The following is a 26,178-nucleotide window of genomic DNA, read 5'->3' as shown; positions in this document are numbered from 1 at the left end:
GTGTATGTATGTGTATATAAAATATACATTAGATATAGCTTGTCTCTATATATACACATGTTTATATATAAATATATACACATATATAAAATATATATACACATATTTATATATATAAAAATATATATACACATATTTATATATATATAAAAATATATATATATATTTAGAGACAGGTTCTTGCTATATTGCCCAGGCTAAACTTGAACTCTGGTCTCAAGCGATCCTAGTCTTAAGTGATCCTCCAGCCCCCCGAGTAGCAGGGGCTCCAGATGTGAACCACAGTGCCTGGCCATATTTCTTATTCTATCGCAGTATCATGCTCTAAGCAGATGCTTTCTGTTCCTTTTCTAGCTGGCCTGCTGCTGTGGGTCTGCAGGCTGCTCTCTCTGCTGTGATTGCTGCCCCAGGATTCGGCAGTCCCTGAGCACCCGCTTCATGTACGCCCTCTACTTCATTCTGGTCGTCGTCCTCTGCTGCATCATGATGTCAACAACTGTGGCTCACAAGATGAAAGAGCACGTAAGTTTGTCTGTGTTCAGCTCGTCCTATTTCCGATGTTTGATGAGGGTGTGTGGGAAACACATGATTTAGAGGATGGGGCCCATGTACCCCCCTGTGTTTTGGGGTATACCTGGTTTCCTTGAACCTTCCTGAAGCCTGCTCTATGTTTTCCAGGATCCAGTGCCTTCTGGCTAAACAGGAAAACCAATCAACAGCTTGATCTTTAGTACTAGTGTAGATGCTATCTGATGCTTTTGGTGGAGAATTCTTCTTTTAATTTTTAAATTTTAAAACATTTGTGTAGATTCATGGGGTACAAGTGCAATTTTGCTACATTGATACATTACCTTGTGGTGAAGTCAGGGCCTTTGGTGCCTGCATCCCGGGAGCAACACACGTTGTACCCACCAGGCAGCCTCTCATCATCCAGCCCTACAACCCCTGTGTCCCCATTGTCCATCATTGTCCATCAGTCATTGGACGCATCATGGACACGTCATTGTCCATCACAATCGTCTGTTTGTCAGACAATTATGTATTTTATCTTAGCCTTGTTTAAAGCTGTTCCTGATGAAATATACAATCTTTTCTTGTACACTTCTGTCCTTTTCCTTTGTTATAGGATGGCTGCCAGGATTTTTTTCTTCTTTTTTTTTAAGACAGAGTTTTGTTCTTGTCACCCAGGCTGGAGTGCAATGGCCTGATCTTGGCTCACTGCAACCTCCACCTCCCAGGTTCAAGCTATTCTTCTGCCTCAGCCTCCCTATTAGCTGGGAATACAGGTGCCTGCCACCACAGCCAGCTAGTTTTTGTAGCTTTATTAGAGACAAGGTTTCACCACGTTGGCCAGGCTGGTCTTGAACTCCTGACCTCAGGTGATCTACCCACCTTGGCCTCTCAAAGTGCTGGGATTACAGGCGTGAGCCACTGTGCCTGGCCAGCTGCCAGGATTTCACATAGCAGCTGAAACACTTAATTTGGCCTATATGAGAAGTATGATAAAGCTTAGATATTCTCACAAATAATGGGGAATGGGAAATGGGGCATTTTCCACCTTTCTAGACAGGTTGCTTGTAGGGTGAGTGGTGTCTTCATGGGTGAGGGGTGGATTTTCAGCCATTCTTTGGTCAGAAGTAGGCCTGGTGTGTGATGCTGATAGAGATACATGCGGGACCTCTTTTTCTTGAATTTCCTTTTTTCCCCCATAGTAGTCCTCTTAGATCACAGGGGAATGTGGTGGGAATTTTGAGAGAGCCCAAGAAATAACACCATTCTTTGCCTGCTGGGTTCTAAGCAAATTGACAACGAAGACTAAGATGTCAGCAGGTTGCCAGACGTCACCTTTATTCCTCATAAAACTGATGTGAGACTCTGTGGCTCATATCTGCAGGGAAGCAGGCTTTTACTGAACCCCCAAATGACTCAGACTTACCCAGCAGGGCACCATCAGTGCCCGGGAAGGGCAGACTTCTTTGCAAGGGCGCAGTTTGCCAGGAAGAGAGAGCAGCAGGCATGTTCCCTTGGGGCAGCTCTTATTCTAGAGATAGAGGGAGAGGAAAGCCTTGCTTTCCAAATGCCATTTCCCCTTGCACACTGACCACTCCGCACTGCATCTTCCCAGCTGAACAGGTGAGGAGGCGGAGGGAAGTCCGGAGCAGGCTCTGATGGAGCTGCCCATAGTAGGGATGACATTGCCTAGGGCAACACCTGAGCAAATGTTCGCCCCAACCTGTGCTGAAACTAGGGCTATTTTATTTTTTTATTGATTGATTGATTTTTCTGTTGGGGGGTGGATGGAGTCTTGCTCTGTTGCCCAGGCTGGAGTGCAATGGCGCGATCTCAGCTCAGCTCACTGCAGCCTCCACCTCCCGAGTTCAAGCAATTCTCCCACCTCAGCCTCCTGAGTAGTTGGGATTACAGGCACGTGCCACCACACCTGGCTAAATTTTTGTATCCTTCTTTAGTAGAGATGGAGTTTCACCATGTTGGCTGGGCTGGTCCTGATCTCAAGTGATCTGCCCGCCTCAGCCTCCCAAAGTGCTGGGATTACATGTGTGAGCCACCATGCCTGGCCTTGAAACTAGGGCTATTTTAAATACACTCAAATATTTCAAAACAACCATTTTCTTAACAGGACTTTGTATATTCTTATTCATTAAAATAGGCCCTCTGAAGCTTTCTGTTGCATAGTGCCTTTATAATTATGGTTGTATGGTCTTGGATATAGTGGATACTACAGTGGAATTTGGGTTCCTCTCTGCTTGAAACATTGGTTCAGTCCTCAGTAAGACACTGTAGTGCGAGCCGTGGGGTGTTCAAACTTGTGAGAAATGGAGCTTATAATTCAGAAGAGAAGTTATGAAGTCTTCAAAGGTCTAAAACAAGGCAGAAATTAGTAAGAGTCTCGCTCTGTTGCCCAAGCTAGAGTGCAGCGACACAATCGTGGCTCTCTGCAGCCTTGACCTCCCAGGCTCAATCGATCCTGCTGCCTCAGCCTTCTGAGTAGTTGGGACTACAGGTGTGAGCCTCCATGCTGGCTAATTTTTCTATCTGAAAGGGCAGGTTTTAACTCTTATTCTGAGCGTCCACTTAATCTTCCATGTACTACTTTTTTTTTTTTTTAAGTAATACAGTATTCTCTTTGTAAATTCAACAAGGGTGATTTTCTGAATCCATTAAAGTGGCTTAATGATCCACTGTAGTACTATGGTGGGAACTCTGGTGTGCACTGGATGTAGTGTGATCCCTGCCCTTAATAAATTTCTATTCTTTAATAGAATTAAGCCCTGCATCCAAAAAAACAAAATCTGTTACTATACAAATAGGTGGTATCCCTCAGTAGTGAATTTATTGAGACATTAGAGGGAGAGATAATTTGGGAGCCATTGGTATGTGTTTTAGGACATGAATTTCATAATGATAATATTAACACCTGATTACCATCCAAGTAACCTGCCCCATGAAACAGTTCCTAGCAATTCCAGTCAGTATTTATGCTTTCTGATGGTTACGGAACATTTGAGAAACAGAGGATGTTCACTGGTGTTGCTAGGAAAGGCTTCGTGAAATAAGTGACTTGTAGGGGTAAAATAATAAGTATTTTAATAGCTAATTATTGAGTGATACCATGTGTCAGGTTTTATTCTGAACACTTTACCTGTATTTTCTTTCTTCGTCAGCACTGTACTCACCTGAACAGTAGGTACTAGCATTACCCCTGCCCTACGGATGAGGAAACTGAAATATCCAGCCATTTAAGTACCACACCCAAGGTCTCCAGCTATTAAATGGTGGGGTTGGGATTTGAACCTGGTCTGAATGTGTTGTTAGCTACGAGGCTGTGTGACTAGAGAGGAGGGAGAGGCACGTAGAGAAGGGCCAAGAGGAGAGGGGAGGTGAAATGGCCATATCTTGCAGGAATTGTAGTGCCAAGGTGAAGTGTTTAAACATGGTCTGTGGTAAGTGGGAAGCCATTAGAGATTTTGGAGCAGGAGGCTATCATCATGGAAGCAGAGGGAGATATTTTGGGAGGTGAGCCTAGAGGTGGTGGTGGTAGTGGGCACAGGGTGACTTATGGTCAGCGAACAGAGAGAGGGAGGAGGAGAGGAAAGGGCAACCCTGATGTCCCTCACAGAGGCTCTTGTAAATGTTTCTATGCCTGTCCCCTGAATGTACATATTTACAAATGGTTTGGCTGGGTGTCCTGCATAGGGAATGAGATCCCTGTGGGTGAAACCAATCCTTTTCCAGCTTCAGCGCCTCACAAGGGGGCTGGCCATCTGGCCACAAAGTCAGCTTGTTTCGTGGCCTACAGAAGAGAGGCTGACTTCATCCTCAGGCAGCGCTTGCGGGCGGGGGTTGAAAGGTCCCCTTGTGGGGATGCACACTGGGCTCCTGCCGGAGTCCTCACCCCCTCTTTGTTTGTTGGCCGTGGAAGTGCCTGAGACTGTGACTGGAAGAGGAGAAAGAACTGCATGCTTGTAACAGCCCAGATGGGAGTGTGTAAGTGCCTCCTACCCAGCGTTCTGCCAGAGTCGCGTGGGCCTTTGGTATGTGGGTTAGGAGCTCAAGGGCAGCTCCCTTGTCAGTTATTTCCAGTTTTTGCCTTGGTTTCAGAATGTGGCCTGTGTTTAAGTTTGGAGACTGCAAGGGATGCTGGGCCAGACTTTGTCCTGCTTCTTTTCTTTAGGGAAACTTCTTTCCCAGGAGAACTTTGGCTCAGAGAAAGCTCGACTGTGCTGGTTGAATAAGGCATCATTCTGTCTTCTCTTGGAGCATTTCCCCATCTTAAAACATAAGGGCTATTTATTTTGCAGGTCATTCTTGTTATTAACCATGTCGTTTAAGCAGGTACACACTCATGAGATTTGATACCTGGGGGATTAAAAATCCATTTTAGAGGGCTGGATGTGGTGGCTCACGCCTATAATCCCAGCCGTTTGGGAGGCTGAGGTGGGCGGATCAGAAGGCCAAGAGATCCAGACTATCCTGACTAATGTGGTGAAAACCCATCTCTACTAAACATACAAAAATTAGCTTGGTGTGGTGGCGCGTGCCTGTAGTCCCAGCTACTCGGGAGGCTGAGGCAGGAGAGTTGCTTGAATCCAGGAGGCGGAGGTTGCAGTGAGCCGAGATTGCACCACTGCACTGCAGCCCTGGCGACAGAGTGACACTCCGTCTCAAAAAAAAAAAAAAAAAAAAAAAAAAAAAGGTCCATTTTAGAATGTAGAATGCAAAGGGAAAAAAAGTGGGCAAAAAAGTAAAGCCTGCCGACCCAAACTGCTAAGTCAAGGTGTAACTTCTGTGTTTGAGGAAGATTCAGATTTAGGCACCCTGGGAAGCCACATGGGTGATTAGGGAGGGAGGAGAAAGGAAAGTTTTTGTTTCCTAGGGAGTAGGGTCCACTAAAACCTGTACTGGAGAAGGAAGGATGGGTGACCTGTGCAGCCCCCACTTTCTCCCCTGAGAGCTCAATGTGCCAGGCCAATGTAGGAAGAGCCATAGATATTCCCAGCCTGAAACATGTTAGATCTGTTTCCTTCATTCCATGTTACACTGTCCACTCCTTCCCCATCTTCCCCTCAAGCTCCCCAGCCCTAGGCAGCCACTAATCTATTTCATCTCGGTGGATTTGCCTACTCTAGATATTTCATACAAATTGAATCATACAATATATAGCCCTCTGTGCCTGATTCGTTTCCTTCCTTCCTTCCTTCCCTCCTTCCTTCCTTCCTTCCTTCCTTCTTTCCTTCCTTCCTTCCTTCCCTCCTTCCTTCCTTCCTTCCCTCCCTCCTTCCCTCCCTCCCTCCCTCCCTCCCTCCTTCCCTCCCTCCCTTCTTTCTCTCTCTCTCTTTCTTTCTTTCTCTTTCTGTCTCTCTGTCTGTGTGTGTGTCTCTCTCTCTGTCTCTCCCCCTCTCTCTCTTTCTCTTTCTCTCTCTCTCTGTCTGTGTGTGTGTCTCTCTCTCTGTCTCTCCTTCTCTCTCCCAGATGGAGTCTTACTCTGTCATCTCCCAGGCCAGAATGCAGTGGCACGATCTTCTGCCCCAGCCCTCCAAGTAGCTGGGATTACAGGTGCCTGCCACCATGCCCGGCTAATTTTTATAATTTTAGTAGAGACGGGGTTTCACCATGTTGGCCAGGCTGGTCTCGAACTCCTGACCTCATGTGATTCGCCTGCCTAGGCCTCCCAAAGTGCTGGGATTATAGGCGTGAGCCACCGCATCCGGCCCACTTAGCATGTTTTTAAGGCTCACACTGAGGTTGTAGCATATGTACTTCATTCCTTTAAGTGGCTAGATAATATTCTGTTGTATGAATATAACATATTTCATTTTTATTTTTATTTTTTTTTTTTAAGATGGAGTTTCACTCTGTTGCCCAGGCTAGAGTGCAGAGGTGTGATCTCGGCTCACAGCAACCTCTGCCTCCCAGGTTCAGGCCATTCTCCTTCCTCAGCCTCCTGAGTAGCTGGGATTACAGGCACGTACCACCAGGCCTGGTTAATTTTTTATATTTTTGGTAGAGACAGGGTTTCACCATGTTGGCTAGACTGGCCTCGAACTCCTGACCTCAAGTGATCTGCCCGCCTTGGCCTCCAAAAGTGCTGGGATTATAAATATACCTATAATATATTTTATTTATCCATTTGTCAGTTGATGGACATTTGGGTTGTTTGTACCTTTTGGCTATTATAAATTATGCTGCTATGAACATTCATGTACTGATTGTTGTATGGACATATGTTTTCATTTCTCTTGGGTTTATATCTAGGAGCAGAATTGCTGGATTGTGTAGTAACTTTAAGCTTTTGAGGAACCGCCATATTGTTTTCCAAAGTAGCTACATCATTTTCCATTCCCACCAGTAATGTGAGATATTCAGGATGAAGTCATGTATTAAGGTTCACATTTCTCCACACCCTCACCAACACTTAATGGTACATATTATTTTATTTTAGTCACTGTAGTGTGTGTGAGGCGGTCATCTGCTCTTTGCCTGTGCCTCTAACACTGCCCTCTGCCTTTCCCGTTTGCTTGCTTTCCCCCGGGGCAGCTTGTTCATTTCTGGCTTTGATTATCCTATCCCCATATGTGCATCTGCTTGTAAAGACACCCTTCACTCAGGACAGTGCTGAGGACACTGGTAGATTCTTTCTTCCTGCATCTCTGCTTTTCTAGATCCTGTGTATACTTTTCCCCAGACTGGACATAAAAGTCTCAGGCTTCCACTCTGCATTCCAGTCAGTCACGAAGATTCAGCCACGCCCCGCTCCCTGGTGCTGTATATTACATTTGCCTTGTTTGAACTTGGGTAGTTCCCAAATGTGCCCAGCTGCCCTGAAACTTCTTTCTCCAGATCACTTAGCCCGTTAGTTAGGCTGAGCTGAAGGTGCTGTTTGCTACATTTCTCCCAGATGATACCCTGTTTCTAAATTCTGGGGTCACCACAGTGTAGTGACTGTAGGTTAATACCAGTGGCTACTTTCCTTAAAAACAACTTGGATTTCCAAAGGCTATTCATAAGCTCATATTTTAGTCCCTTCACAGTGACATGTTAAAATACTTGAGTGGTTCTTGGAGTTGACAGAGTTCTTTGATTTGTTATGTTTGAAACTCTGAAACTGGGGAGATGAGCTACTTTATTTCCTATTTTTAACCTGAAGAATTAAAATAAATATGAAGCCATGATGGTAAATATTCCTTGTGGGAAGCCCTCCTTGTACTGGTTCCAGGGATCCAAAAATGCCTGAAACAAGGCCCCTTAAAGGAGCAAGTTAAAGAGTTGAGTGGAAAACGGCTGCAGCTCATATGTATAGCAAGTGTTCTGCCTTGAGAAGAGACAGCAAATATGGTGGTGCTAAGTGTTCTACAGAGAAAACAATGATCTTTTTAGGATATAATTTGTTTTTTAAATTTGTATAAATTTATGGGGGTACAAATGTAATTTTGTTACATTGATATATTGCTTAGGATATAATTTGAATACATTGTTAGAATTTTTGTTTTTTTTGAGACAGAGTTTCACTGTTGTTGCCCAGGCTCGAGTGCAATGGCAGGATCTCAGCTCACTGCAACCTCCGCCTCCCAGGTTCACAGGATTCTCCTGCCTCAGCCTCCCGAGGAGCTGGGATTACAGGCATGCGCCACCACACCTGGCTAATTTTTGTATTTTTAGTAGAGACAGGGTTTCTCCATGTTGGTCAGGCTGGTCTCAAACTCCCGACCTCAGGTGATTCACCTGCCTCAGCCTCCCAAAGTGCTGGGATTACAGGTGTGAGCCACCACACCTAGCCAATGGTTAAGAATTTTTAAAAGCAGAAAAGTTCTAAGTGGTCATCTTAACCAACCTGTCTTTTGACAGGTGAGAAGCTGTGGCCCCGGAAATGAAGTGACTTGTCAGAACTGAGACACCAGGTGTATCTGGGATTAGAACCCAGGGCTGCTGGTCGCCTGGCCAGTGTGTCTCCTATTTGTGCAACTAGGTTTGCTTGTTGGTCATATATTCACAGAAGTCACAGTAAATGCCTTTTATCAAGCATATCCTTCCTCCACTTCCTAGACTTTCTTCTGGGCCAGGAGGTAAGAAGTATTACCTGTGGAAATAGCACTGCCTGGGGCCCTCAGCAGCGATCTTAGCTGAGTTACATTTCCCATCTGCCTCCTTCCTGTTGTGATGACCAAAAGCTGAGCTCAAGGGATGACTGTTATTCTGAAGTAGAAAACAGAGGTAGCCACAGAACTAGTATTTATTTATTCACTGGCTTTGCATGTAAAATAGAACTTGTTTTCAGGTAGTGTTTGGTATAACCATCTTTTTAAAGCAAACATCATCAATGAAAAATATTCCACTTTGTTCCAAAATACTGTGCAGTTTGTCCCAGTGTAAAATGACGGGTCTTCATACCGAAGCTGGAGAGTTTGGCTCTTGATTTTCCTTTGCTATCTAGTGGTTGAATGTTCAGGGCACACTGTACCTGAGACCCGCATCAGGGGCTGGCATAGGCACGTTGAAACCCCAAGTAGAACTCTCCGTTCTCAGCTTGTATGCTTTTGTGTCAGAACAAGTGTCAAATTAACAATAACAAGAAAATATTGCTGACCCAGTTCTTTGATTCTGGAGTGCTTTTTTAAAATCCAGCTGAGATGGAGTGCTTTTCAAAGTTCTCTTTCTGAATAGCAACTGAGTTCATGGTACTGTTTTACCTTATGTGTCAAATTATCAAGGAGGAAGTTTTTGAGATTAAAAGTGGGTTGGGACCATCGAACCTCAAGCCCATTGTAGAACTGAGGGAAAATTCTCACCATGGCCTTTTAGAATCTTCCTGTGGGGAACTGGCTTTGAGGTTTTGCCTCTTAAATCCTCTGAGTTCCTTCCCCTCCAAGTTAGGATGACTCTGGAGACATGTTTCCAAACAGTTTTGTCTTTTGGTCTAAATTTCATCCAGACATAACATGTGAGAGAAAGCAAGGAGTCCCTGTACCCTCGTATGCGTCATCCGTCATTGCTGGAGCCTCATCCTCCCCCATACAAGTGGATGCCGGGAAATAGTGGTGGGAAATCGTTTTGTACTGGAGGCAGCAATTTGAACTAATGGATATCCTGCTGAGAGTCTTTTTTTGAGCCTGAACCAAGGACAAAGAGGTTTGATCCTTGTCCAGTAATAATGAGCTTGCCAGGAGGCAGCAAATTGGAAACAATACTTACTGTCTTTGGTCTGTGAGGATCCATTACCTGCACCTTTCGGGGAGCACCAGGTGTCAGCTGGATCTCTTTTAGGATTGGTCTGGCTGTGGACGGGAGAGAATGATAAGATGTGAGAATGAAATTTTTCCTGACACGTTTTTTTCTGTAATCATCTAAAGCGTCTGTTAAGCAACTGTCCACAGACAGGGCCTCGGAGTACCCTGCAGATAAATAGAACAGACAAGAGCTTTGGAAACGAGCATTGTCAGCCATCATAAACATGGGGCTGGAGGGAACAGAGAAATGGCACAGCGAAGAATGGAAGAAGATAAAGTAGCCTCAGAGCGATGGGAACAGGAAACAATGCATAGATACTGTGAATAGCTGAATCTTGATACTCTGCATAGAAATTTAATAGGATGGTTCTGTGACTTGATTAAACTGTAATCCGAGCTCATTCTTCAAAAGTTTAAAAAATTGCCTAGCTGTCATTCTTTCAAATGCAGGTGGAGAGCACCCTGAAAGGTACTGGGGCACCATTATTGTCCCCATAGAGCTGACCCTCAGGTAGGGTAAAAGAGAGCAGTTTGGCAAGTGTGTCTGGACGGAGCCTGTGATGCTGAACTGTGTGTGTCTGAAAGTTAAAAATATGTGAACTCCATTAGTGGATATTGGACAGTGGTGTCAGCTTAGCTATGACTCGGCTGACCTTCGGGGTCACATGGTAACTCAGGAATGCTCTCTCCATTCTGGAGACAGCTGAGGTGCCTGGGAGGTTTATAAAAGGGAATGAAGTGTTTTTGCCTCCTCAGCAGGGCTGAGCATAATCACAAGGGGTTGGGTATTCTGGGGGTGTGGTTTTAAAATTTCAGCGAGACTGTCTCTGCAGTCTTCAAATAAATCTAAAATTATCTTTCGACATGCTGGCTTTCATCAGTGTGGGGTTTATTTTTGGTTCCATGGGGTGTGTTTGTGTGACAGATGTGAGGACGTTTTCTGTTCCAGCTATTGACGGCTTCTGAGCCACAGAGATGAGCACTGGAAGCTCATAGACACGTTCTCCCCACATTCCTTCCCACCCCATCTGAAAAACTTTCTGTGGGTGGATAAATTAAGGTACTTTATTTTCTGCTAAAAAAAAATGACATATGGGAGATGTACAATTTGATTCACTTAAGGCCCAAGTTTCATTTGAGGACAGCCCTGAAGAGGGGAAGAGTCTTCATGGGAGAAGGCAGGAGTGGAGGGTTGGGACAGCTGGAACGCAGCCCAAAGGAGCTGCTCCTTTGGCTCCTGATTTGCAGAGTAAGTTATCACCAGTTGTCACTTGCTTTTGAAATGTGCATTTGTACTTAAGCAGTTAAGAGTTAGGCACAACTCCTCAGCTGTTCTTCCTAGCAGCGCAGGGGTGGGGCAGACTTTTCCTACAAAGAGCCAGCTAGTACACACTGGAGGCCCTGTGGTCTCTGTAGCAGCTCTCGCCTTTGTAGTGCAAAAGCAGCCAAAACAGTATGCCAGCCAATGGCATGGCCAGCCAACGGCATGGCCAGCCAACAAGTGTGGCTGCATTCCAATAAAACTTTATTTACATAAATAGGAGGGTAGCTGGATTTGACCCACTGGCTGTCGTTGGCTGACTCCTGTGTTAGACCCTCCATGGTCTTATATGTGTTATGTGCAGTTATTCTGCCGTCTCTCTGAAAAGGGAAACGTCAGTGGCCTAAACATTGTGCTCAGAGTACCCAAGTTCTTGCTTAAGTTGCAGATAACTGACTAGGCTGTGTGAACCACATACTGGGTAGACTAGGTAAGAATAATGTGGCAGTAAATTAGTATGACATGTTCAATGGTAATTACGTGTGTGTGGCATTTTGGAATAAATGGCAAATTGTTTACAGGTTAAAAAAAAAGTCATTTTTTTTTCTTTCTTTTTGTTTTAGAGACAGGGCCTTGCCCTGTTGCCCAGGCTGGAATATGGTGGCACGATCATGGCTCACTGCAGGCTTAACCTCCTGGGCTCAAGCGATTCCCTGCTTCAGCCTGCTGAGTAACTGGCACCATAGATGTGCACCACAATGCCTGGCTAATTTATTTATTTATTTATTTATTTATTTATTTATTTATTTATTTATACAGATGGAGCCTCCCTGTGTTGCCCAGGCTGGTCTCAAACTCCTAGGCTCAAAGCGACGATCCTCCTTCCTCAGCCTTCCGAAGTGCTGGGATTATAGGTGTGAGCCATTGTGCCTAGCCAGTTGTCTTTTTATGTACTCTGTCGAAAGACAAAATTACAAATTTAGTTGGAAAGTTGAACTGGATTTTATTTGTGATTCTAGAATGTGAAGTAGAGCAAGTGTTGCAGTTAGCTGAGCAGAGGAGGGTGTCTTTATAGGCAGAAAAGGCTTGAAAAAAGCAGAAACAGAACAAAGGTTTAAACCAGAGAGGATTTCCTTATTAGGCAGACTCACATTGACTGGAATCTTTCAGGTTTTTTTTTTTTTGGTTTTGGTTTTTAAAGAAAACTGGCCCCCAAATTCAGTGGCGCTTAGTACAACTGGCTTCGTTTTGGTTTGATCTGGTCTGCTGGGGCCTGGTGCAGGAGTCAAAAACAATGGCCTCTCCTACTAAACTTTAACAATCCAAACCAAGCATTTTGCTGATCCAGGAAGAAGCGGGGATGGAGAAAATGACCGTCTGGGCGCCCTAGTTCCCCAGCTGCAGGGCACTGTCATTCAGTTCCAGGTCTGATGTAAGAAAGATGCTGGGGCCAGAAACTTAAATGTCTGCCATGTCCTGGTTCCCACCACTAGAATGGGGGAACAGGTAATGGGGCTTGCCAATCTTGAGGTTATAGGTATGCTGTAGAGTCCTGTCTTTTGGGGAATATTAGGTCCTAATGTCCTGCCTAAGGCAAACATCATGACTAGTCCGAATTAACTGTGAAAATACTTGAAATATCCATGAAGTAGAGCATAGTTTTGTGCATACAGCATTTCACTAGTAGAACGTTAGCTCCTTTTAGCATGAACTTTTAACCTGTTTTATTCACAGGTCGTATCCTCCTAATTTAGAGTGATACCTGCACATGGTAGTTGGGAATGAGTGCATGGATGATCAGACTGTATGCTGTAATACATGTGTATAATTATGTCATGTAACATATAGTATGGAATGAAGATTAGACATGCAAACTCTGAATTCGCTGGATTTTTACAAATTATATGTTCATGTGTGTAATCCCAGCACTTTGGCAGACCAAGATGGGAGGATCACTTGAGCCAAGAGTTCGAGACCAGCCTGGGCAACATGACGAAACCCTGTCTCTACAAAAAATACAAAAATTAGCCAGGCAAGGTGGCGCATGCCTATAGTCTCATCTACTTGGGAGGCTGAGGTGGGAGGATTGCTTGAGCCAGGGAGGTGGAGGTTGCAGTGAGCCAAGATTGTGCCATTGCACTCTAGCCTGGGTGACAGAGCGAGACCCTGTCTCAAAAAAAAAAAACAAAACTGAAGACAGTTATGTAAATAGTTGAACTTGCAAATAATGTATCACCACTGCGTTCCACGTCCACACATTTAAGAAGCAAGCAAGCTAATTTTGACTGAGTGAGGTGGCTCCCGCCTATAATCCCAGCAGTGTGGGGATGCTGCGGTGGGAGGATCTTGTGAGACCAGGAATTTGAGACCAGCCTGTGCAACATAGTAAGACCCTGTTTCTACAAAAAGTAAAAAAGTAGCGGATGTGTTGGCATGCACCTCTAGTCCCAGCTGCTGGGAAGACTGAAGTGGGAGGGTGGCTTGAGCCCAGGATTTTGAGGCTGCAGGGAGCTGTGATTGTGCCACTGCACTCCAGCCTGAGGGACAGAGCAAGACCCCTTCTCTATTAAAAAAAAAAAAAAAAAAAGAGGCTAGCAGATTTGAGGCTTACTTAGACTATAAGCATGTGTTTTCTCTAAATGGTTAGAATAGAAAGACCTGCATGTTTCAGCAGTTAGTCCTCTCTTTGTAGAAATTTCACATTTCTATGTTCAAGAGATATCTTTCCATCAGCCGTGTTCACCTCAGGGCAGCCCAGTGTCTTCTGTTAGAGCCTGTGTTCTGTGTGGCGCCATAACCATATTTTCTAGCCGAAACAGAAGTTCAGACCTCCGTAGCTGTGGTTTTAAGTTGTCTTGAGTTAGGAATAGATTTATGTGTTGGGCTTAGAGGGCCCTATTCACTCTCTTCCTGGCTTTTGTTTTAGGGGTAGTGCTTACAAAGACCCTCAGAAATCTCGAAGATTGACTTGTAGACCGTGCGGGGGCAGCACAGGAGTACCTGTTGAGAGATGGTGTGTCCCTGGCTCTGCCTCTCTTGCCGGCACCTCCACTCCTCTCTTCCGCTGTCTCTATTACCCCCAATTTCAGAGTTTCCAAAACCCTCCTTATGGAGAGTTTGGCAGTATCCGTTCAAATTTTAAATGTACTAACTTTATGAGTTCTGTCATAAAGCTGACTTTAGCTTCTGTCCTTCTCAACACTTTACATGTGAACAGAGAGATACACATAAGGATGATATCCATGGTACATTATTTATAATAGTGAAAAAAAAATCAGAAAAAAACCAAATGCCTACCAGCAGGGTAACAAACTAGATTAGAGTCAATCAAGTTGTAGAATTCTAAATTTTTATTTATTTTTCTGACACAGGGTTTTGCTCTGTTGCCCAGACTAGAGTGCAGTGGCACGATCATGGCTCACTGCAGCCTCAACCTTCTGGGCTGAAGTGATCCTCCAACCTCAGTCTCCTGAACTCTTGGGCTCAAGAGATGCTCCTACCCCAGCCTCCTGAGTAACTGGGACTACAGGCGTGCACCACCATGCCTAGCTGATTTTTAAATTTTTTGTAGAGATGGGGTCTCTCACTGTGCTGCCCAGGCTGTTCTTGAACTCCAGGGCTCAAGTGATCCTCCTGCCTTGGCCTCTCAAAGTGCTGGGATTACAGGTGTGGGCCACTGGGCCCAGCCTAGAATTCTATGTAGTATGTAAGAAGATGCAAATAGATTTATGTGTTAAACATACAGCAACCCCCAAGACGTAATGAATGTAGAATAATAGCACAGCAAAGGGTCTAGAAAGATCCACTCATACCTGGGGACAGTGGCACCTCTAGGGAAGCAATCAAGTTAAAATAGAGGCATTGATGGTCAAGGACACTGGGTTATTTGTATTTTCATTGTAATTTACACATTTGGCAGTAAAAATATAATTGTTTTGCTTATATAAGTGCAAATAAAATTGAGAGTAATCCTTTGTAGTTAGATTTTTTTCTTTCTTTTTTTTTTTTTTGAGATGGAGTCTTGCTCTATCTCCTAGGCTAGGGTGCAGTGGTGCAATCTTGGGGCACTGCAAACTCTGCCTCCCAGGTTCAAGCGATTCTCCTGCCTCAGCCTCCCAAGTAGCTGGGATTACAGGTGCCCACCACCGCGCCCAGCTAATTTTTGTATTTTTTAGCAGAGACGGGGTTTCACCATCTTGGCCAGGCTGGTCTTGAACTCCTGACCTCGTGATCCACCCGCCTCTGCCTCCCAAAGTGCTGGGATTACAGGCGTGAGCCACCGTGCCCAGCCTTGCAGTTAGCTTTCTTGAAAGTGTGGGTAATACGCTCACCAGGTGCACTTCCTGATGGTCTCCTCAGTCTGGAGCTCAGCTGCTGCTTCCACGGTGCTCTAGAGAATGTTCCCATCGAGGTTCCAGATGACTGACTCCTGCTGCCAAATCCACTGTTACATCAGAGTCCTCATCACATTTGCCCTCTTGGCCATATTTGACACTGCCAACGGCTCTTTCAACTTCTCTCTTGCCTGGCACTTTTTCAGTTTCCTCCCGGATTTTTTTCTTCTTCCCAGCTCCTAAAGGTTTGCATTCCCCAGGATTCTGTGCTTGGCTCACCTCCGTCTCCCTGCTCACTTGCACATTCTGTCTGGTTGCCTCCTTTGCTGTGTTCACTTCCAAATCTCTCTCTCTAGTTGAGCTCTTTCTAGAGCACTCTTGTTTAGTCATCCTCCCACACTACTTCATACAGATACCTCCAGTGCAACCTGTTATTAGGTGAATTACTGCTCCACCACCCTGAAACTGCTCGCCTGCAGTTCCTATCCATGATTGGCCTGCCAACCTAAAAACAAGTTCCTAGGCCTGGGTTCTTCGACCTTTATTATAGGCCACATCAAATCAGGAAGCAGACCTGTATCCATTCTACAGCCCCAACCCCCACTACTGCTGCCTCTTTGAAGAGCTACAAAACTTTTCTCTGGGAAAACTGTTTTTCTTTCATAATCAGTAACTGGTGTGGTTCTTGTTTGCACCATCTGCCTTTAGTTTTTGTTTTGTTTGTTTGTTTTGAGACGGAGTTTTCGCTCTTGTTGCTCAGGCTGGAGTGCAATGGTGTGATCTTGGCTCACCATGACCTCTGCCTCCTGGGTTCAAGCAATTCTCCTGCCTCAGCCTCCCGAGTAGCTGGGATTGCAGGCATGCACCACCACGCCCGGCTAATTTTGTGTTTTTTTTAGTAGAGATGGGGTTTCTCCATGTTGGTCAGGCTGGTCTTGAATTCCCGACTTCAGGTGATCCGCCTGCCTCAGCCTCCCAAAGTGCTGGGATTGTGGGCGTGAGCCACCGCGCCCAGCCTTCTGCCTTCAATTTTCCCTAATTCTCTCCATAGAGATTGAAATGAGTTGAATCCTGTTCTGCATCTGTGGAGGAGCCTTGTTCCCATAGTCATTAGTCTTCTGTGAGTTGTCTCCTTTGGAGCTTGTTGTTTAACAGTTTGCTTAGAGTTGCTTTCTGGCTGTTTAATCCTCTCTATGAATCTCTGATCCTGACAAAATATTCATAGTGGAGGAAGAGCTGTGAACTCGCAGTCTCAGTCTTTGCATGCTTTTTGAGATTAATTTTCATTCCTCTTTTGGCTTTTAATAATGATACAATGTAGATTTTTCTATTAAAAATGCTCACATAACCCTAAGAAAAGAGAAGCCAGTACTGGTTGTTGTTATTGTGTATTAAATAGCCCCAGATCCCCCAAAGGCCTCAAAAGCAATCACTTACTGAGAAATGAGTCTTGGTTGCCAAGAGGCTGCGTAAGGAAAGAGGGAAGCTGATTTTAGTGTTCCCCATTTCATGGCTGTTGTCCACTGGCCAATCACAGGAAGTCCTCAGTGTGGTGGGCCCTGGAAGTACTTCATGGAGAAAAACAAACTGTCTTGGAAAGTTTGAAGATGAATGGAATATCAGAAAAGGGAGAGGCAGACTGGGAGACGTTCTAGGTTCTGAAATGCATTTTCAAGTGAGGGATATTAAACAGAACTTGCAAATCTAGTTCTTCTAGTTTTTATGAACTTCATTTATCCCTCATGCTGAGCTGCCCAAAGCTTTCTTTGAAATTTGATATTAATATGATGAAATGTAAGAACAATTAGCTTTGCTAATACTGCATTTTCTTTTTCTTTCTTTCTTTCTTTCTTTCTTTCTTTTTTTTTTTTTTTTTTTTGAGACGGAGTCTTGCTCTGTCGCCCAAGCTGGAGTGCAGTGGCGCAATCTCAGCTCACTGCAACCTCTTCCTCCTGGGCTCAAGCTATTCTCCTGTCTCAGCCTCGCGAGTAGTTGGGACTACAGGCGTGTGCCACCACGCCCGGCTACTTTTTGTATTTTTAGTAGAGATGGGGTTTCACCATGTTAGCCAGGCTGGTCTTGAACTCCTGACCTCAGGCAGTCTGCCTACCTTGGCCTCCTCAAATGCTGGGATTATAGGTGTGAGCCACCATGCCTGGCCTAATATTAACTGAGTCTCGCTCTGTCGCCCAGGCTGGAGTGCAGTGGTGTGATCTCGGCTCACTGCAAGCTCCGCCTCCAAGGTTCACGCCATTCTCCTGCCTCAGCCTCCCAAGTAGCTGGGACTACAGGTGCCCGCTGCCACGCCCGGCTAATTTTTTTGTACTTTTAGTAGAGACGGTGTTTCACCGTGTTAGTCAGGATGGTCTCGATCTCCTGACCTCGTGATCCGCCCACCTCGGCCTCCCAAAGTGTTGGGATTACAGGCGTGAGCCACCGCACCCGGCAATATTGCATTTTCTAATTTCAAGTAACACTGTTACACAACTACAACTTTCATCTACTTCCTCTCCATTTCTTAAGAAGCCACTCCCAAAACTCCCAAAACTTATACATGTTTTCTATGTTTATAGCATCTGGGCCCCTGGCCAATTAGACCTGTAGGTCTTCCTGTAGCTTTTTTGTTGCTTATTTGCCTGGGATTGAAGTTGTTTTAGGGACATAGCTAGCATCTCTCCTGTGTAAACAGAATTACGTGAATTTTCTTCTCCCTTGCATCTTGTTGAGTTTATTACTTGTTTTCATGTTTTGGAAATGTTTTTCCTAATTTGTGAGATCAGAATGCTTTCTTCTGGATGGTGGCTAGGTCTCTGAAGGACAAGTAGCGAGTGCTATTTTTTGGACCTCAGTTCTAATATAAATGTACCAAGAAAGATTCACCTTATTGACAGGCCGAGCGTGGTGGGTCACGCCTATAATCCCAACACTTTGGAGGTCCGAGGTGGGTGGATCACCTGAGGTCAGGAGTTGGAGATCAGCCTGGCCAACATAGTGAAACCCCATACCTACTGAAAATACAAGAAGTTAGCCGGACGTGGGGGCAGGCGCCTGTAATTCCAGCTACTCGGGAGGCTGAGGCAGGAGAATCACTTGAACCCAGGAGGCAGAGGTTGCAGTGAGCTGAGATTGCACCGCTGCACTCTAACCTGGGCGACAAGAGTGAAACTCTATCTTTTTTTTTTTTTTAAAGAAAGTTAATCTATCAATCCAAAGGTAGTAGATCCTTTGGTAAAGTGAATAGAGCATCTACTGGGTTCTAAGATGTTCAGTTTCCCACCTTCTTTAAATTGGAATGCATTAGTTTGTGGATCGTGTAATGTACCTGAGTCTCTTCCCTGAAATTCTTTTTATATAATATAATAGAGTTTTAGAATTAAAGAAGCTAACTTAATGACTACTATGGGTTAGCAACTGTGATAAGCACTTCACAGGCATTATCTGATGTCATTCTCAGGCAAGTCCGTGAAATGGGTGTCAGTATTGTTTCATTTTACAGATAGCACTTGAGGCTCAGGGTGTACACGTGTGTAGCTAACTCAAGTTAGCAATGGAGTTAGGATTGGAAGTCTTATGAGCCATTTATTCTTACTTGATAGTTTGTGGTTTTGAGTTTGGTTGCTTTGAGGATTGAAAGGAAACGCCTTGCTCTCAGGGGTCTGTATAGAAGGAACATACAGGCTGGGCGCGGTGGCTCACGCCTGTAATCCCTGTACTTTGGGAGGCTGAGGCAGGCAGATCACCTGAGGTTAGGAGTTCGAGACCAGCCTGGCCAACATGATGAAACCCCCATCTCCTAAAAATACAAAAATTAGCTGGGCATAGTAGTGTGTGCCTGTAATCCCAGCTACTTGGGAGGCTGAGGCAGAAGAATCGCTTGAACCTGGGAGGCGGAGGTTGCAGTGAACTGAGATTGCGCCACTGTACTCCAGCCTGGGCAATAGAGCAAGACTCTGCCTCAAAAAAAAAAAAAAAAAAAAGAAAGAAAGAAAGAAACAACATACAATGTGTGAGCCTCGCTTAAGTGCCCTATCCTTGGGTGCCCAGAGCCAGACTTAAGAGGTAACACCCTTAGCAGGCACGTCCCCTTCACCCGGTGGTGTGGAATTTATATGTGATGTATTTTTTCTTTTTCCAAAACTGGGGTGGACTTTGGAACAGAAAATATTTAATCGGAGCAAATTCCCCTTGCCAGAATCCTGCTAGCTTGTTCACCTTGGAGATTCTTTGCCCAAAAATACTCACCACATACTGAAAACTAAATGTGCTAAGTCACCCACAGAGCATAAAGGAGGTCTTGGTTAGGATTTGGAGCAGGGGGTTGTTTACCTGCTTTTGATGAATATACAGTGCCAATGTACTCACCCTTTGATGAGCCTTAAAGGGCCAGATTCTGGAGTAAACAAACAAGGGAGGGGATTTGTTGGGGATGGTGGCTCAGCCTGCTGCTGTTAGCATTCTCCTTGAAATGGATTTTGGAGGAAGAAACAAGAGAGGTAGGGAAGTAGAGAATGTCTAAAGGTGAAAGATGGGCTGGTGTAGATGGAAGAGGAGCTAACGTGCATGTGTTATGGGGGAGATGTGGTTCAGGAATTGGAGTTGCTGATGGAGTGGAAGAGAGAAGATGGGGAAGAAAATAATTTAATGAATCGTTTTAGAGCAATAAATCCTGTGTAAATGAAACAGCCTAATGAATGAGGTGGTATGGCTTCTCCATGAATGTAGTTTTTACAGATTCAAAGCAATACTACCTCCTCGTTACTGGCACTACTCATACAGGTGTAACTTTTGTTTTGGGTTAGACTCTGAAACATTCATTTGTGTATGTCCCCTACCATATTTCAGCACCTTAAAAATTTAACAATGCTGTTTGATCACTTATGTTTAAACACAGCTAAAAATTCAGGTTCCTCCAGAAAGCACCTGTGTGACTGACTTCTTGCGGGTGCTTCCTGTATCCAGCCCCAATTGCTATTCTAAAGCAATTTCCAGACCAGACTGTTCTCATTGGGATGCCCCTTGGTGATACCCTAAGAGCAAACTTCTGCTCTGTTCTTCACTTCTGCTCTCTGTCCCCTGCCCGTTGTATTCCTCCCTCCACCCCAAACAGTAATGCCATAAAAAAAAAGAAGAAAACAAAAGAGCTTTATCTGATTCTTCTACTTCATTCTTGATTCTTGTCATCCATGCTCTCCTGCCAATTGTGACCTCTACCTGCAGAATCTCTGGTTTCTCTGCCTGGGGTTACCTTCTTCACCTGTTCCCAATGGCCTTCAGACTTGTCCCCTTGCCTCAAGTCTGTACCCTTTCGCCGCGTTCTTCCACTTTGTAGCCAAAGATGTTCTAGCTTCAGTAGTGCTTTTCCCCTTGCTTATAGGATGGGGGCCCGACTGCTAAGCCTGGCATGCACCTGGCCCTTCCCAGCAAGACCTTGCCTTTGTAGGGAAGGGAAAAATGGCTCCCTTCCACTCTTCTAGGTTCTTTCTCTGGGAAGCAAATTAAATTGACATAAGACCAATTACAGGAGAAAAAGCAATTTTAAAAAGGGTCAGAGAGGCTGAGCATGGTGACTCACACCTGTAATCCCAGGACTTTGGGAGGCCGAGGTGGGCAGATCATTTGAGGCCAGGATTTCAAGACCAGCCTGGCCAACATGGCAAAACCCTGTCTCTACTAAAAATACAAAAATTAGCCAGGTGTGGTGGCGGGTGCCTGTAATCCCAGCTACTCAGGAGGCTGAGGCAGGAGAATCACTTGAACCTGGGAGGCAGAGGTTGCAGTGAGGTGAGATTGCACCACTGCACTCCAGCCTAGGCAACCGAGTGAGACTCTGTCTCAATTTAAAAAAAAAAAAAAAAAAAGGTCAGATGATAGAAGCTTATAGCATCTTGAGCTACAGAAAGGAATAGGGGCTTGGGGCCTCTGGGAGTTGCTGGCAACATGTAATGGGAAGGTGAGGGGAAGAAATGTATGGTGAATAAACATCTGATACACTTTACTAATGTAGATTTCCTCTATAGATGTAAATTTTTTGTATAAAACAGCAGCTTTGCAGAGCTACTCCTTTGTCTGCAGCTTCTCAGAGTAATGAGCTTGAAATATGCAAAGAAGAATATTTTAGGGTGGCATGTCTTGGTTTTTGTGAGTGACGCCAAGGTCAGAGGTAACCAGGTCCACGAACATTTGTGTCTTTCCACAGTGTTGGACTTTTATTGATGCTATTTCAATTACAAAAGCCACCAGCTATGTGGAGTTCCCAGGGAGGCAATTCTTCTTAGTACTTCTCATCCACTCGTTAGATCTGTAGGCACACAGGTTCCAGCCTCTGCACCAGCCAGTCAGTATTGGAAACCGTACACAATTGTATACTCTGTCAATATATAAATGTTACTGATTAAACATTGCACAACAAACAATATAACATTTAACATTAAGAGAAAGGGAATAGGAGAAGGGTTAATGAACTAGTCCAGGGAAAGCAACAAAGAAAAGAAGAATTTCCTGGTCTGGGCTGGTCAATCTGGTTGGTTGTGCAAGAAAGTCTTTGATGTGGGCAGAGCCTTCAGGGGCAGATGCCAGGTGCTTGTCACTAGTTACAACGGTACCTACCCTTTTTATACCCTTTTTAGAGTCCTCCAGTGAGGACTGATAGTTGAATACTGTGCTTGTTTATCTACTACTTATCTGGTTGGACGCAGTCTTTATTTATCAAGAAAAACATCTTGTCTCTGTTGTGACAAAATGGCATAAAAAACGTCATAAAAAATGTACAGTTTTAGGAATTTGCTGAAAACAAAGTGTTGGCTATTTCCTCATGAAGTCTTTCACATGTCTTCATGAAAATGGAGCTGGCCAGGTATAATGGCTCACACCTGTAATCCCAGCACTTTGGGTGGCTGAGGCAGGTGAATTGCTTGAGTTTAGGAGTTAGAGACCAGTCTGGTCAGCATGGTGAAACACCATCTCTACAAAAAATAAAAAATAAAAAATTAGCTGAGCTTGGTGGTGCATGCCTGTAGTCCTAGCTACTCAGGAGGCTGAGGTAGGAGGATGACTTGGGCCCTGGAGGCGAAGGTTGCAGTGAGCCAAGATCGCGCCACTGCACTCCAGCCTGGGCAACAGAGTGAGACCCTGTCTCAAAAAAAAAAAAAAAAAAAAGGAATGGGGAGAAAATGGAACTCTTTGTTTGTTTGTGAAAAGGAAAATAAACCCTCTCAGCACTGCCCAAACTCTTTTTGCCAAAGGGAAACTTAAGACTGGAGAGACAGGTGACACTGCTGCTGTCCCCTCGCACCTTGCCTCCCTGCTTGACAGATAGCTGTGACTTCCCCACCTTATGTCAAAGTGCTATGCATTAGCCAGACCCCTGGAGAAGGCAAAAGGCCTCGTGCATCCCAGATGACTGCCCTCAAATTGCTCATAAGTAAATTCTCTGCTGGCCCCTAAACCTTTCAAGATGTGTATCTTCCTGTAGAAAAGGACATGTCAGCTGTAACTTTAGTTCTGTGACCTAAGTCTAGCTCCCTGTCCATGGAATTGCAGTCTGTTACATTTCACACTGACATTGCCCATTACAAGCTTTTCTTCCCAGGTGCAGAACAAAGACAGGAGAGCAGTCATGTCTCTGCCTACCCTGAGACTACATAATTAACTCTTTCTTTACTCCCTTTTTGAATGTTTATTGTATCTCTTGTATAGCGGAGTTTACTGGGCGCTAGTTAAAATCTAAGGAGAATGTCGCGTTTGCCTCACCACCTGCCCCTCTTTTCCTGTATGCCTTCTCCCCTTTAAAGAAATGGGTAAATACTGAGCCTTCTGCAACCAGTTTGGGAGCACCGACCACAGAGGATTCTGTGACTTGTGTGTTTCTCAGCAGCCTCTCAAGCTCTGGCTTAATTATTCCCCATTGAGACTCTTGCCTCAGTCTCTCATTTGGGTTGACGTTTGTTTATGGAAATACTGATAGCCACAGATATTACTGTTTCTTCAGTATCTTTTCTGGAGAAGGAACTGTAAATTCTCTTCTTTATCACACTTTACTTTTACCTTCAGTTGTGTTGCTATGTTTTTCTTTGTGATACTTTTTCTTATGAATAATAGTTATAATGTGATTTAACTTATTTTCTGTTCAGAAGAGTGTTCAACTTTGATGTTGATAAGAAGCAAGTTTTTTATGACTGACCAAATCCTTATTTTATGACATTACTAGGAATGTGCTGCTTGTTCATTGTGTAAGATTTTGATTATTCTGATAATGAAAGTGATGATTTCACATTGAAGCCTTCTAATTTGGCTAGAATAAACTATTGTCAACATTTGTCAGAAGATTAAGACCCATTAATAAAGAACTCCAGTGGATCAAGAAAATACCCAATTAATAGCCAATTCAGAGAAAAAAACAGATGGCCATAAACTTGAAAAAAGATGCTGAATCTCACTAGTAATAAGGAAGATGTACATTAAAACAGGATAGTGGGTTTTTGCCTTTAAATTAGATGTCCCGGTTGGGCAATGTGCAATCTCAGATATTACTGGTAGGATGTAAATTGGTACAGCCTTTGAAAGTACGATTTGGCCGAGCGCGGTGGCTCAAGCCTGTAATCCCAGCACTTTGGGAGGCCGAGACGGGCGGATCACGAGGTCAGGAGATTGAGACCATCCTGGCTAACACGGTGAAACCCCGTCTCTACTAAAAAGCACAAAAAACTAGCCGGGCGAGGTGGCGGGCGCCTGTAGTCCCAGCTACTCGGGAGGCTGAGGCAGGAGAATGGCGTAAACCCGGGAGGCGGAGCTTGCAGTGAGCTGAGATCCGGCCACTGCACTCCAGCCTAGGCGACAGAATGAGACTCCGTCTCAAAAAAAAAAAAAAAAAAAAAAAAGAAAGTACGATTTAACTCTTATCTTGAAGTTTAAAAATGTAGACACGGGTTGAATATTCCTAATCCAAACATCTGAAATGTGAAATACTCTAAAATTTGAAGCTTTTTTAAGTGCCAACATGATGCTCAAAGGCAAGGCTCACTGGAGCATTTTGAATTTTTTGGGTTAGGGAACCTTAGCCAGTAATATAGTGTAAATATTCCAAATTCCAAAACACTTCTGGTCCCAAGCATTTTGGATAAGGGATGTTCAACCTGACTCCTTGACCCACTAATTCCATTTCTAGCTCATGTGTCTGTCCTACATAAATAATGGCACAGGTGCAATGAGGCATGAACAGCAGTATTTATTGAATTAGTGTTTGTGATAATAAAAACCAACTAAGAAAATAAAATTTAAAAACACTCCCCAACAAAAACATAAGATCAGTGTGAGAATGGTTATTGATTTTGAACTAGCCTTTCTACTATAAAAGATAGTGATGAAAAAGAATGTGGTGGGATTTTGTGTATTAATAGAGAAAGACTCTTCATGCCTTATTGTTTATTTTTGTTCTCTTTTCTTTTTTGAGATGGAGTCTTGCTCTGTTGCCCAGGCTAGAGTGTAGTGGTGCGATCTTGGCTCGCTACAACTTCTGCCTCCGGGGTTCAGGCAGTTCTTCTGCTTCAGCCTCTCTAGTAGCTGGGACTACAGGCACACGCCACCACGCCAGGCTAATTGTTGTATTTTTAGTAGAGATGGGGTTTCACCATGTTGGCCAGGCTGGTCTCGAACTCCTGGCCTCAGGGGATCCACCCACCTCGGCCTCCCAAAGTGCTGGGATTACAGGCACAAGCCACCGCACCTGGCCCGGCTTATTGTTAATTGAGAAAAAATATTGCAGAACATTACGCACAGTCTTTTATTTTAAAAAGCTGTTTTAATATATTTATTATATGTGTAGTATGATATGAGTGTATGTATGTGTGTTGTGTATGTATATGTGGGTGTGTTTTATATGTGTATACACACACATTTATCTATGTGAATTAATACAAATACTCTACCCACCAAATTGTTTACTCTTCTGAGGGAGGGGAGTGACATTCTGGGTGGATAGTAAAAGAAGTCTCTGATTTTTTATTTCTGTATATGTATACATATCAACAAAAATATATCCATGTATTGAAATGGGATTTTTGGCCAGGTGCAGTGGTTCATACCTATTATAATCCCAGCAATTTGGGATGCCAAGACAGATGGATTGCTGGAGCTCAGGAGTTCAAGACCAGTCTGGGCAACGTGACGAAACCCCATCTCTACAAAAAAAACAAAAAACAAAAATTAGCTGGGCATGGTGGCACAGGCCTGTAGTCCCAGCTACTTGGGAGGCTGAGGCAGGAGGATTACCTGAGCCCGGAAGATCGAGGCTTCAGTGAGTTGTGACCGTGCCACTACACTCTAGGCCGGGCAACAGAGCGAGAGACCTTGTCTAGGAGGGGGTTTAAAAAAAGGTAATTTTTGTGAAATCTGATGTTGGCTTTCGGAAGTCATTTGGGGCAAGTAAAGGCTGAATGTTACTTTATGATCACTGTATCTTTAAAAAAGATTCAGAGAAAATTAGAAAAATCTCTGTTTAGAAGATAGATCCTCAGTCTGTTTCTTTATGCACACGATCCATTTCCACAGTGGATGTTGTGGTCGGCTGCGTGAACACTCCGTGACAGTCCCCCTGTCACTCAGTTGTAACAGAAGACTTTTCTAAACTTTCTTCTCAGATTCCTTTTTTTGAAGATATGTGTAAAGGCATTAAAGCTGGTGACACCTGTGAGAAGCTGGTGGGATATTCTGCCGTGTATAGAGTCTGTTTCGGAATGGCTTGTTTCTTCTTTATCTTCTGTCTACTGACCTTGAAAATCAACAACAGCAAAAGTTGTAGAGCTCATATTCACAATGGGTAAGTATTTCAGTCTTCTTGGGGATT

General features: G+C 44.3%; 1 protein-coding gene across 8 annotated transcripts in view; it reads left to right on the top strand.

Moving 5' to 3' along the window:
* SERINC5 (serine incorporator 5) overlaps positions 1–26,178 on the top strand; it is a 121,416-nt gene that overhangs the window by 51,988 nt on the left and 43,250 nt on the right. For all 8 annotated transcript variants that reach the window (XM_073993684.1, XM_015451395.3, XM_065546409.1 and 5 more), the window contains 2 exons: positions 355–522; positions 25,973–26,151. In XM_073993684.1, coding sequence (XP_073849785.1) covers positions 355–522; positions 25,973–26,151 — 347 coding nt within the window. The remainder of the gene's footprint in view (positions 1–354; positions 523–25,972; positions 26,152–26,178) is intronic.

The sequence above is a fragment of the Macaca fascicularis genome, chromosome 6, assembly GCF_037993035.2.
Source record: "Macaca fascicularis isolate 582-1 chromosome 6, T2T-MFA8v1.1".
NCBI lineage: Eukaryota > Metazoa > Chordata > Mammalia > Primates > Cercopithecidae > Macaca > Macaca fascicularis.
The sequence above is the reverse complement of the archived record's forward strand: the minus strand, read 5'-3'. Positions and strand labels throughout refer to the sequence as shown.